The sequence below is a fragment of the Thamnophis elegans genome, chromosome 9 (assembly GCF_009769535.1).
Source record: "Thamnophis elegans isolate rThaEle1 chromosome 9, rThaEle1.pri, whole genome shotgun sequence".
Classification (NCBI taxonomy): domain Eukaryota; kingdom Metazoa; phylum Chordata; class Lepidosauria; order Squamata; family Colubridae; genus Thamnophis; species Thamnophis elegans.
The window spans coordinates 8,164,822-8,178,426 of NC_045549.1; the positions used below are offsets into that span (position 1 = coordinate 8,164,822).

At 45.9% G+C, this 13,605-nt stretch overlaps 1 protein-coding gene across 2 annotated transcripts in view; it reads right to left on the minus strand.

The window, feature by feature from the left end:
- Positions 1 to 13,605, minus strand: part of CCNI (cyclin I) — a 64,601-nt gene that overhangs the window by 28,596 nt on the left and 22,400 nt on the right. For both annotated transcript variants that reach the window (XM_032224551.1, XM_032224550.1), the window contains exon 2: positions 8,642 to 8,798. In XM_032224551.1, coding sequence (XP_032080442.1) covers positions 8,642 to 8,755 — 114 coding nt within the window. In that variant the 5' untranslated portion in view covers positions 8,756 to 8,798. The remainder of the gene's footprint in view (positions 1 to 8,641; positions 8,799 to 13,605) is intronic.

Below are 13,605 nucleotides of genomic sequence, written 5' to 3' on the forward strand. Positions count from 1 at the left end.
CGGGGAGCAGGAGGTGTAAGGGGGGGCCCGCACCCACATGCATGGTGTGTGCGTGTGTGTGTGTTTGTGCAGGGTCCCACGCACACATGCCGGGGGCTGGGCAGGTGCGGTGGGGGGTGAGTGCATTGCGTTTTAGGGGTTCGGGTGCGCAAGGCACACATTCGCGCGCAAATGCTCATTCACTGCTCTAGAAGAAAAACATTCCAAGTAGCAGAAGGAATCTATTTTGGACGGCGCCTGCCAAAACTGGACCCCGCGGAGTCCCATCTGTCATTCGGATTATGCAACAGGGCTTATGCTGGGAGCCAAACAGGAAGGATTTACTAACAAATGACTGCAAAACAGAACCCATAATACCTAACCAGCCTCACAATGGGTTGTGAAGAACACACATTATGCTGTGACCGGGTGGACAGCTGAAAAAAGGGCAGCACACTGCAACCGTCATAAATACATCATGAATCATGAATATGTCATGATTTTTATTGATTATGTGACGGTGGAGATACTGCAAGGGTCGTTAAGTGTGAAAAAAATGGTTGCAACTCGCTCTTTTTTTAAAATTCTTTCGCAACTTTACATGGTCACTAAACCAACTGTTTTAAGTCGAGGACCACCTGACACAGCCCATTTTCATCCTACAATTGCTTCGTTCCAATTGGGGAATTAATTGGGGTTTGGAGAATTGGCATGCGACGTTTTCAACAGCAGAGAAAGAAAAAAATAAGTAAAGGGGCACGAATTAATCTGATTTTTTTTATTTATTTTTTTTATTTTTTTATTACATAAACAACACATGCCCACAACAGTGGGGGGAAAAAATCAAAACAAAAAACAAAACAAAAAACAAGGCAGAGGAAAAAAAACAAAAAGAAAAACACAACAAGTATATGTTATAAAAAAGTATATCAGCTGGTACAACAAGTTTTTGTGCATCTCTTCCATTAACGAATTAATCTGATTTTTAAACACAGAACAGAGCTCGACTTTCTGGAGAGGGAAGGAGCTTTTGCAAAAATCGCTTCAGGGGACTTTCCGTTTCTACCCACTGGTCCAACCAACTGCAGGAGCCAGAAATGAAAAAGCAAATAAAATCTAAAGAATAAGTTAAAAAATAATCTACGTTGCCAGATTAAAGTGAAGAATTGGCCTATACGGGTAGTTCTCGACTTACAATCATTCATTTAGGGAGGGTTCAAAGTTATTGAAAAAAGGGATTTATGGCTGTTTTTCACGCTTGTGACAATTGTAGCATACCCATAGTCAGATGACCAAAGTCCACGGGGAAGCCAGATTCACTTAACAACAGTTTTACTAACTTAACAACAGCAACAATTCACTTAACAACTGTGGCAAGAAAGATCGTAAAATGGGACGAAACTCACTTAACCCCTTATCTCGCTTAGCAACAGAAGTTTTGGGCTCAGTTAAGGTCGTATGTCAAGGACTACCGGTACTTCAATTAGTCAAAACGTTGAAAAAGTCCACAGCTCGCGCATAACTTACGCACAATATTGGAAAAAAGAAAATACACCATCAGAGCTAGATATAATCAGAAAAGGGTTGGCTTGTGCGGAAGCAGATAGGCTCACTCTTGAACTTAAAAATAAAGGGGAATCAGAATATTTTGAAGTCTGGAACAGATTCTATGACTGGTATAAGACAAGGTGACAAGACTGGAACAAACTGTATATATTGTGATTGGACGAAGGATAGACAATGTATTAAGCAGGCGAATTGTCAATGGTTGAGACTAGCTGTATATAATGTGAATGTATGGTCACTTCGACTTTGCGGATGTTTTAAATGTAAAAATAATAAAAATATATTTTTTTAAAAAAGAAAGAAAAAATCCACAGCTCAGGTTCTCACCATATCGATGCTATGTATTTATTTTATTGACTGCATTTTTATGCTACTCATTTCTCCTATAAGATAAGATTTTTCTATATAAAAGAAGAAACTAGGAAGTCCAGTTGCCTCCAGCAAAAGCACCTTTGGGACAACAAAGACTTGGATGACTGAGAATCTCTACAGACTTTTAGCTACACAATTTGGGATGGACACCCTTGGAATGGTGTGGGAGGAGGAATGGATTTCCAGAGGGGGAAAAAATTGCAGACGACAGGAACCATCTGCACCACTCAGGTGACCCTGAGGACAGAGATAAACCTCCAAGTGGCCTCAACGACCCTCTAAAAGGATGCTAATGACCAGCTGTCTGCAAGGAGTATAAATCCTTCCATTCCCCACCATCCAGTCAGAGCTGAAGAAACTTCCTGGAGGAGAAGTGAAATGTCTTCAAAAGAAAAAACAAGAAAGTCCAGTTGCCTCCTGAAAAAAGCACCTTTGGGACAACCAGGACCTGGATGACGGAGAACCTCCGTAGACGTTGTCCTCAAAGCTTCTGTAGTACAAAGCAAATGGGGGGATGGAGCCCACAGAGAATGGATCATATCCCTTGATTAGAAAGATTCTGCTCTGTCTCTCTTTTATATCAGCACTTCCTGGTTAAAATAGAATTCTACTATGTTTTTACCCAGCAGTTGCTGAAAGTTGAGCTGGCGGAAGGGAGGCACATTATTACTCATCGCAGCCTCATTCAGACTATCCCTCTCCGTATGGGGAAAAAAAGCTGGCTGTAAAATCTTGAGTAATGCTGATCTAATGACATCATCATACTATCAGTCATTCAGAAGGCAGGAAGAAGAAGAAGAAGAAGAAGAAGAAGAAGAAGAAGAAGAAGAAGAAGAAGAAGAAGAAGAAGAAGAAATTAAGAGGCAGGCTATTTATGGAGATTCTCAGTATCATCGACGTCATGTTGTCCCAGGTTCCACCACAAAACCGCGGTCGACTAAAGCGCGCTCGACGAAACCGCGTACCTGACGTCATCACAGCGTGACGAAAAAAGCACGCTGTGAGCGCTAAAGCTAAAATTAACCCCTAAACCTAAACCTAACCCCCCAAAACCTAACCCTAAACCTAACCCTTAACCTAACGCTAAACCTAACCCTAACGCTTAACCTAACCCTAACCCTTACCTTAACGTGAATTGGCTTGCTTTCAAAGCGCTTTTTAAAGCGCTCTTTTTTCTCCGCGGTTGCTGTTGTCGCAATGCTGATGACGTCAGCGACGCGCTTTAATTGGGCGTGCTTTAGTGGACCGTGGTTTTGTCGTGCCATGGTTGTCCCAAAGGTACTTTTTCCAAAAGGCAACTGGACTGGTTCACACTTATCGACCACTGCTGTGTCCCAAGGTCATGTTATAGCACTTAGCACTTAAGACTTATATACCGCTTCACAGTGCTTTTACAGCCCTCTCTAAGCGGTTTACAGAGTTAGCCTCTTGCCACCCAACAATTTGAGTCCTCATTTTACCCACCTCCGAAGGACGAAAGGCTGAGGTCAACATTGAGCCTGGTGAGATTTGAACTGTCAAATTGCAGGCAGCTGAAGGAGCCTGCAGTACTGCACTCTAACCACTGCGCCACTGTGATCCCCTCTTGCAACCTATGGATAAGCTGTTCTGACCGAGGCTTGTGGAGAGCATGAAGCAAACTCCTTGTCCCGACAAAATCCCCTTTTGTTAATTTGCTATGATTTCTACTCATTCACATCCAGCAAAGTCTTTCAAGGGAGGATTTACAGTCACAGACCTTATCTGGCTTGGAGAGCTGCCAGGCCGATCTCTGCAAAACTTGGCAAGGAATCTCAGAAAGTCACGAACCAATTAAGCGAACTAATGGTCTCCTGCAAACTCCACTCCCCTTTCGCTCCTCTTTTATTTCTTCTGGGAGGGGCCATTCATCATCCACCTGTGGCCTTACTCCCAAGTCAACCCGTTCTTTAGCTGTTCCCTTCGTCTGACAACTCTGTGCATGCGCACACTGGGAACAGGCTCCAGCTGTTCTTCTGCCTCACTGATGTCTGACTCCGAAGGCAGCTGATAACTGGCATACGGCTCTGGCCCCCTCTCTGTCTCCGACACAGAGCCTTCCCCAGACTCCAGGACTAGCCCAGGTTCCTCCCCAACCTCCTCACTGTCCAAATCTGCTGCCAGCTCTGCTGGCGGGCCACAACACAAGCAAAATCAATGAGGGAAGCCAGATTCGGGTAGCGACCGTATTGCCAACTTATCAAGTGTAGTGATTCACTTACAAATTTTGGCAAAGAAAAGGTCATGAAACGGGAGGGACAAAACTCACTTAACGAAGGTCTCCCTCCACAACAGAAACATTGGGCTCCATTGTGGTCGTAAGTCGAGGACTGTCTGTTGCAGAACTGGTGCTTGCTTTGCCAAGAAACGAGTCAAATCACCGAGGGTGCCAAGGTCCCGCTCGCTCCCCTTGGCAGAAACGATTTCATAGTTGTATACGTTCATGATTGCATTTGGCCCAATGTCAGGTTTGGGATGCGGGCACAATTCGTGGGCGTGAATATTTTGCCTCTAGCGCCAAGATTGTTTGGAAACCATGGCAACCGCTTTGCCCATGGCAGCTCCTCCACATGATTCATCCACAGCTTTTCGGCTTGGTAGAAGAAGTGGGACCGAGTTTGCCTACAGAGGATTTGGTCCTTAGGTTTGCAAAAGGCAGACTTTCCCGCCGCTGTTCAGAGTCACCTTATAGGGGAGATGTCCCAAAGATGCTATTTTTTTCCAGGAGGCAACTGGACTTTCTTGTTTTTTCTTTTGAAGACATTTCACTTCTCCTCCAGGAAGTTTCTTCAGCTCTGACTGGATGGTGGGGAATGGAAGGATTTATACTCCTTGCAGACAGCTGGTCATTTGCATCCTTTTAGAGGGTCGTTGAGGCCACTTGGAGGTTTATCTCTGTCCTCAGGGTCCCCTGGTGCAGTCTGCATTTTTTCCCCCTCTGGAAAGTCATTCCTCCTCCCACACCATTCCAAGGGTCTTCATCCCAAATTGTATAGCTAAAATTCTCTGCCATCCAGGTCACGACTGTCCCAAAGTTGCCTTTTTCAAAAGGAACTGAACTTTTTTTCTTGAAGAGGTTTCGCTTCTCATCCAAGAAGCTTCTTCAGTTCTGGCAGAATGGGAGAGAATGGAAGGATTTATATTCCTTGCACAGAGAGGACTAACGACCAGAGCACTGCACAAATCCTTCCATTCTCCACCATTCTGCCAGAACTGAAGAAGCTTCCTGGAGGAGAAGCGAGATGTCTTCAATTTATATTCCTTGCGGAAAGAGTACGAACGGCAAGGGATAGAAATCCTCCCAATCTCCACCATTCTCTCAGAACTGAAGAAGCTTCTTGGAGGAAAAGCGAAATGTCTTCAAGAAAATTGGTGCACCAATTGCGACCCTACCTGGATCGGGAGGGCCTTCAGACAGTCACTCACGCCCTTGTGACCTCAAGACTGGATTATTGTAATGCGCTCTACATGGGGCTGCCCTTGAAGAGTGTTCGAAGACTCCAATTAATCCAGAATGCAGCCGCGCGAGCGATTGTGGGTGCACCAAGGTACACCCATGTTACACCTATCCTCTGCGAGCTGCACTGGCTACCTATTAGTCTCCGAATCCGCTTCAAGGTGCTGGTCGCTACCTATAAAGCCCTACATGGCATCGGACCTGGGTACCTGAGAGACCGCCTCCTGCCGATTACCTCTCTCGGACCAATTAGATCTCACAGGTTGGGTCTCCTCCGGATTCCATCTGCCAGCCAATGTCGGCTGGCGATTCCCCGGGGGAGGGCCTTCTCTGTTGCAGCTCCGGCCCTCTGGAACGAGCTCCCTGTTGAAATCCGGACCCTTACTACCCTCCCGGCCTTCCACAAAGCCACCAAGTCCTGGCTGTTCCAGCAGGCTGGGGGGGGGGGGGGGGCTGAGAAGCATTTACCTCCACGGAAATTGTGAATGTTGGTTTTGTTTTTAATATGTTGTCTTTGTCTCGTTTTCCCCCTTTCCCTTGTCTTTTGTGAGCCGCCCGGAGTCCTCCGGGAGTGGGCGGCATACAAGACAAATAAATAAATAACTAAATAAATTAAAAAAGAAGAGAAGAAAGCCCAGTTGCCTGTCAAATTGGGGCTTTGACTATTTGCCTTTCCCGAATGCGTTAGACTACAAGGCCCATTTCAGGTAGTCCTTGACTTACAACAGTTCATTTAGCGACCGTTCAAGGTTACAACGGCAGTGGAAAAAAGGGACTTGCGGCCAAGTTTCACACTTTTAACCATTGCAGCATCCCCCAAATCTCAGAGGTTTGGCAACTGACTCCTATGTATGACGACTGCAGTGTCCCAAGGAACACGTGACCTCCTTTTGCGACCTTCTGACAAGTAAAGTTAATGTGAGATTCACTTAGTAACCGGAGTACTAATTTAACAACTGCAGTGATTCACTTAACAACTGCGGCAAGAAAGGTAGTAAAGTAAAGGTAAAAGTTCCCTTCGCACATATGTGTTAGTCGTTCCCGACTCTAGGGGGCGGTGCTCATCTCCGTTCCAAAGCCGAAGAGCCAGCGCTTTCTGAAGACGTCTCCGTGGTCATGTGGCCGGCATGACTAAACGCCGAAGGCGCACAGAACGCTGTTACTTTCCCACCAAAGGTGGTTCCTATTTTTCTACTTGCATTTTTTACGTGCTTTCGAACTGTTGGGTTGGCAGAAGTGACGGGAGCTCACTCCCATTTCAAGCCGTCGAACTGCCAACTTTTCTGATCAATAAGCTCAGCGTCTTAGCCACTGAGCCACCTTAGAAAGGTGGTAAAATGGGGCAAAAGTCACTTAACCAATGTCCCACTTGGCAACAGAAATTTTGGGCTCAATTGCGGTCGTGGACTACCTGAATTCCAAGCTGGCTCAACTAACTGGCTCAACTACCAATGGTACAGGGAGGCAGAGTCCACTCCTTCTGACGAATCGCAGATTATATTGATTTATTGCCCATCTTATAGGTCATTCCAACTGGGAATAATTCTTGAGCAGCATTCACCCAAATCTCCACGCAGTGCAATAGAGCAACAACCAAAGCGTAGTTCAATATTATTACCCCACCCATATACAGCAGCATTGGGTTTAAAGAAAGCTATGCCAAAGAGATTATGTCCTTCAATGCTAAAGGCATACGTAAGGCAGCAGGAAATTTCTTAACTAGTTCAAAGAACAAGACAATTTATTCTCACTAAGCTGCCACGGGCAAGTAGGCTTCTAATAACAAATGATTTAACTCCTGTTGTAGCACAGCACAGTATGTTCTTCAAAGCTAGGCGATGTTGACCAAACCAAACATTGCTCAACTGACAAAATTAAACAGTAAGTTTCTCCTTATTTAAAATTCAACGATCAGGACACAACCTGCTAGGCCTGATGTTCCACCAGATGGGATTGGATTCCATCAAACCAGCTCCTCGGAAGCACAAAAAGTCTTAGAAATAGAAATAAAGAGTTGGAAGGGACCTTGGAGGTCTTCTAGTCCAACCCCCTGCTTAGGCAGGAAACCCTACACCATTTCAGACACATGGTTATCCAATCTCTTCTTTAAAACTTGCAGTGTTGGAGCATTTACAACTTCTGGAGGAAAGTCGTCCCACTGATTAATTGTTCTCACTGTCAGGAAATTTCTCCTTAGTTCTAAGTTGCTTCTCTCCTTGATTAGTTTCCACCCATTGCTTCTTGCCCTGCCCTCATGTGCTTTGGAGAATAGCTTGACTCCCTCTTCTTTGTGGCAGTCCCTTAAATATTGGAAGACTGTTATCATGTCTCCCCTAGTCCTTCTTTTCATCAAACTAGACATACCTAATTCCAGTAACAGTTCTTCATATGTTTTAGCCTCCAGTCCCTAATCCCCTAAAATTCAGATGCTTGGCCACTGCTTCATATTTATGACAATTGTAGTGTCCCGGGGTTATGTGATCCCCTTTTGTGACCTTTTGACAAGCAAAATCAATGGGGAAGCCTGATTCACTTAACAACCTTGCCACTAACTTAACCACTGCAGTACAATACAATAAAATAGCAATAAAATAGCAATAAAATAGAAGGGATCTTGGAGGTCTTCTAGTCTGACCCCCCCTGCCTAGGCAGGAAACCCTACACTGTTTCAGACAAATGGCTATCCAACCTCTTCTTTAAAACTTCCAGTGTTGGGGCATTCACAACTTCTGGAGGCAAGCTGTTCCACTGATTAATTGTTCTAACTGTCAGGAAATTCCTCCTCAGTTCTAAGTTGCTTCTCTCCTTGATTAGTTTCCACCCATTGCTTCTTGACCTACCCTCAGGTGCCTTGGAGAATAGTTTGACTCCCTTTTCTTTGGGGCAGCCCCTGAGATATTGGAAGGCTCCTATCATGTCTCCCCTAGTCCTTCTTTTCATTAAACTAGACATAACCAGTTCCTGCAACCGTTCTTCCTATGTTTTAGCCTCCAGTCCCCTAATCCTCTTTGTTGCTCTTCTCTGCACTCTTTCTAGAGTCTCCACATCTTTTTTTACATCATGGCAACCAAAACTGGATGCAAATATTCCAAGTGTGGCCTTACCAAGGCCTCATAAAGTGGTATTAACTCTTCACGTGATCTTGATTCTATCCCTCCTGTTTATGCAGCCTAGAAGGACTGTCCTCTTCTGCAATTTTGTCAAGCCGAACTATCAAAAGAGGCAGAGCAAAGGTGAGGAAGGTTTTACCTGATTGGGCTGAATTCTGGGCATGTAGACTTTCCACATCTGAGCTTCCCTAGAGATTGCCATCTCTAGGAGGACGGACAACCTCTGGGTCTCCAGGGGCCCTGGAAACTTCATGGTACCCCTTGGGTCTGCCTGCCACCCGAATGGATACAGCTACCTGCAAATGAAGGGGAGAACAGAACAAAGAATGAGCGATATGAAAAGAATCACATACTGCACATTTTCCCAATCATTATTATTATTTTTGAGCTTCCAATATGAAACATCTGCAGAAAAACACTCCGGGATCCCTGCTCCCACATGGTCAGGTTTTTTTCCCCTTCGATTTGTTCCATCAATTGCTTATCCAAGGCTCCTCCGTGAAATTGGAAACGGCAGGTAAGCTTCTTCAAAGGGCCAAATAACCAAAGTCCCTGTAAAAATCCAGGCATATAGGAGACTGCCGGTTGTCCTTGACTTATAAGAGTTCGTTTAACGACGGTTCAAAGTTACAGCAGCACTGGAGAATGTGACCTATCACCTTTTTGTGACTCATCACCTTTGTTCACACGACCTTCGCAGCATCCCCATGGTCACGTGACCGAAGTTAAGCCGCTTGGCAACCGACTCATATTTATTGCAGTGTCCCGGGGTTGCGTGATCTCACCTTTTGCGAGCATCTGACGAGCAAAGTCAGTGGGGAAAGACAGATTCAGTGAAAAACCTTGTTATTAACCGAAGTGCAGTGATTCACAAAACATAGAGCCAAGGTGGCGCAGTGGTTAGAGGGCTGTACTGCAGGCCACTTCAGCTGACTGTTATCTGCAGTTCAGCGGTTCTAATCTCACCGGCTCAAAGGTTGACTCAGCCTTCCATCCTCCCGAGGTGGGTGAAATGAGGACCCGGATTGTTGGGGCGATATGCTGACTCTGTAAACTGCTTAGAGAGGGCTGAAAGCCCTATGAAGCGATACGTAAGTTTAAATGCTATTGCTATTGCTACCTGTGGCACGAAAGATCAAAAAATGGGAGAAAAACTCACTTAATAACTCACTGAACAGCAAAAATCAGAGGGCCAATGGCGGCCTTTTAAATCGAGCCCTACCTTGTCTGAGGTATATATTTTCCCTGGAAAGTACTTCAGTAGCCAACTTACATAGCTTTTATTGCCCTGAAAAGGTTTCAAATTGTAGCCGTAGTCCACAACTTACAACATTTCGTTTAGGGAAGGTTCAGAGTTACAACGGCCCTGAAAAAAGTGACTTATGACCACTTTTCACGCCTATGACCATTGCAACATCCCCTCCCTCATGGTCACGTGATTTACATTCACAGGCTCAGCAACTGACTCACGTTTATGACGGTTGCAGTGTCCCCTTCTGACAAGCGAAGTCAACGGGGAACCAGATTCACTTAACGACGGCCTTACTAATTTAACCACTGCAGCAATTCGCTTAACAACGGTGGCAAGAAAGGTGGTGAAAAGGGGGCAAAACTCACTTGACAGACGTCTCACTTAGCAATGTAAATTTGGGGGTCAACCGTGGTCGTAAGTCGAGGACTGCCTCTATTGGGATTTATTCCCTCCCCACCCACCCCCGACAAATGGCATATGTATCCGCTGACGTCCATGCCAAGGATCGTCCCTTGAAACGCAGCCAATTGCCAATCACTGTCGTAAGCTACATTTCTTTTATGGAGGGCAGGGCACGCCACACATTCGGTCTTTCATCATTTATGGCTTGCTGCAATCTCCAGAATGAGCAGACGGCATCAATTATGCATCAGCAGCAAAGCAGCTCAGCAGAAAAGTCTTCACAATAACCCAGATCCGGCAGGCTCCCTTTCTTGAACGCTGAACATGGTGAGCAACTCAAGGCCTAGGTCAGCGATGGTTAACTGTGCCAAAGACGGGAGCGTAAGACGGGAGTGCAGGGGGGTTGTCCATGGGCGCTGTTTTTCGCCCTCCCCAGGCTCCGGAGGCTTTCTAGGAGCCTGGGGAGGGCGAAAACAGCCTCGCCGCCACCCTGGAGGCCCTCCGGAGACTTCAGGAGCTTCCCTGAAGCTTCCGAAGGGCGAAAAACCAGCCCTTCAGGCAAAACTGGAAGTTTGGGAACGGACTTCCGGTTTGACCATAGGGCCGGTTTTGCCCTCCCTCCCCCGGAGCCGTTCCTGAACCGTGACCCGTCAAAAGCGCGGAGGACAAAATCGCGCTCGACGAAAGCGCGCATGTGACGTCATCACAGCGCGACGAAAAAAATTAAAAATTGAAATAAAATTAAAATTAAAGCAAGCCGATTCACATAAAGGTAAGGGTTAGGTTTAGGGTTAGGGTTAGGGTTAGGTTAAGGGTTAGGGTCAGGTTTAGAGCGTTAGTGTTAGGTTTAGCGTTAGGTTAAGGGTTAGCGTTAGGTTTAGCGTTACGTTAGCGGTTAGGTTTAGGGTTAGATTTAGGGTTAGGTTAAGGGTTAGGTTTAGGGTTAGGGTTAGGTTTGGGGGGGTTAGGGTAAGGTTTTAGCTTTATTTTTACATTTTTCGATCACAGCGCGATGTTTTCGTCGCGCTGTGATGACGTCAAATGCGCGCTTTCGTCGAGCGCGATTTTGTCCTCCGCGATTTTGTGGTGGAACCTCCTGAACTTCCGGTTTGCCCATAGGGCTGGTTTTTCACGCTCAAGGAAGCCTCCAGAGGGCGAAAAACCAACCCTATGGGCAAACCGGAAATTTAGGAACAGACTTCCGGTTTGACCGTAGGCTGTTTTTCGCCCTCCGGAGCTGTTCTTGAACTTCCGGTTTGCCCGTAGGGCTGGTTTTTTGCGCTCAAGAAAAGCCTCCGGAGGGCGAAAAACAGCCTGAAAAGAAGGCTGTAGTGAGCTGGAAGCCAGCTGTAGCTGACAGGGCACTGCCTTGCGTGCCCTAACAAATGGCTCGCATGGCATGGGTTCGCCATCACGGGCCTAGGTTGCATTAACCGAGGGTTAGAATCAAGATTGGGCGAAGTGTTAGTACCACTTGAATAATGCCTTGTTTTAAGATCACACATGGAATAATAATGCATCCAGTTTGGGTCACCAAGGTATTCTTAAAATAAGACATAGAAAGAGGGCAGGGCAGAGCAATGAAGGAAAATGGAGGCTAAAGAACAGTCGCGGGAATTGGGTATGTCTGGTTTAATGAGAAGAAGGACTAGGGGAGACATGATAGCCATGTTCCAATATCTAAAGGATTGCCACAAAGAAGAGAGGGTCAATTTATTCTCCAAAGCACCAGAAGGCAGAACAAGAGGCAATGGATGGAAACTAATCAAGGAGAGAAACCTAGAGCTAAAGAGATACGTGACCCGTCAAAACCACGGTCCACTAAAGCGCGCCCGATCAAAGCGCTTACGTGACGTCATCAGCAGCGCGACAAATAAAATTAAAAATAAATTAAATTAAAATTAAAATAAAATTAAAGCAAGCCGATTCACATAAAGGTAAGGGTTAGGTTTAGGTTTAGGGTTAGGTTAAGGGTTAGGGTTAGGTTTAGGGTTACGTTAAGCGTTAGGGTTAGGGTTAGGTTAAGGGTTAGCCAAGGTGGCGCAGTGGTTAAATGCAGCACTGCAGGCTACTGCTAGATCAGCAGTTCAGCGGTTCAGATCTCACCGGCTCAGGGTTGACTCAGCCTTCCATCCTTCCGAGGTGGGTAAAATGAGGACCCAGATTGTTGGGGGCAATATGCTGACTCTCTGTAAACCGCTTAGAGAGGGCTGAAAGCCCTATGAAGCGGTATATAAGTCTACTGCTATTGCTATTGCTATTGCTATTAGCGTTAGGTTTAGCGTTAGGTTAAGGGTTAGGTTTAGGGTTAGGTTAAGGGTTAGGCTTAGGGTTAGGTTTTGGGGGGGTTAGGGTAAGGTTTTTGCGTTAATTTTAAATTTACCGCTCACAGCGTGCCGTTTTCGTCGCGCTGTGATGACGTCACGTACGCGCTTTCGGCGAGCGCGCTTTAGTCTACCGCGGATTTGTGGTGGAACCAAAGAGATATTCCCTGACAGTGTGATCTTGAAGGAAGAGCAGCTGACTTCCAACTAAGGGTCAGTAATTAAGATAATAAGACCAGTCCTGGAATATTGCATCCAGTTTTGGTTATACATTACAAAAAAGATGTTCAGACTTTGGGACACATTCCAGAGAAGAGCAACTAGGATGATTAAACCCTGGAGGTTAAAACATATGAAGAATGGTTGAAGGAATTGGGTAGAGCTAGTCTAGAAGGACACGATAGCTCAGTGGTAAGACGCTGAGCTTGTCAATCAGAAAGGTCAGCAGTTCGAATCCTGAGTGCCGCGTAATGGAGTGAGCTCCTGTTACTTGTCCCAGCTCCTGCCAACCTAGCAGTTCGAAAGCATCTAAAAAATGCAAGTAAAAAAAATAGGAACCACCTTTGGTGGGAAGGGAACAGCGTTCCGTGCACCTTCGGCATTTAGTCATGCCGACCACATGACCACGGAAACGTCTTCGGACAGCGCTGGCTCTTCGGCTTTGAAACGGAGATGAGCACCGCCCCCTAGAATCGGGAACGACTAGCACGTATGCGCAAGGGAAACCTTTACCTTTACCTAGACTAGAGAAAAGAAGGACCAAGGGGGACATGATAGCAGTATTCCACTATTTGTGTGGCTGCCACAAAGAAGAGGTGGTCAACTTATTTTCCAAAGCACCAGAAGGCAGAAACAATGGATGGAAACTACTCAAGACGAGAAGCAACCTGAAATTAAGGAGAAACTTTCTAACAGTGAGAATAATTAACCAGTGGAACAGCTTGCCACCAGAAGTTGTGGCTGCTTCATCACTGGAGGTTTTTAAGAAGAGACCGGACAGCCACTTATCTGAAATCGTATGGGGGTCTCCTGCTTGGAGTAGAAGACCTCCAGCATCCCTTCCAGCTTTATTCTGATTTTGAATTTCATTTGTTGATAAGATGCTAGTCCACTTACTTTGACCTT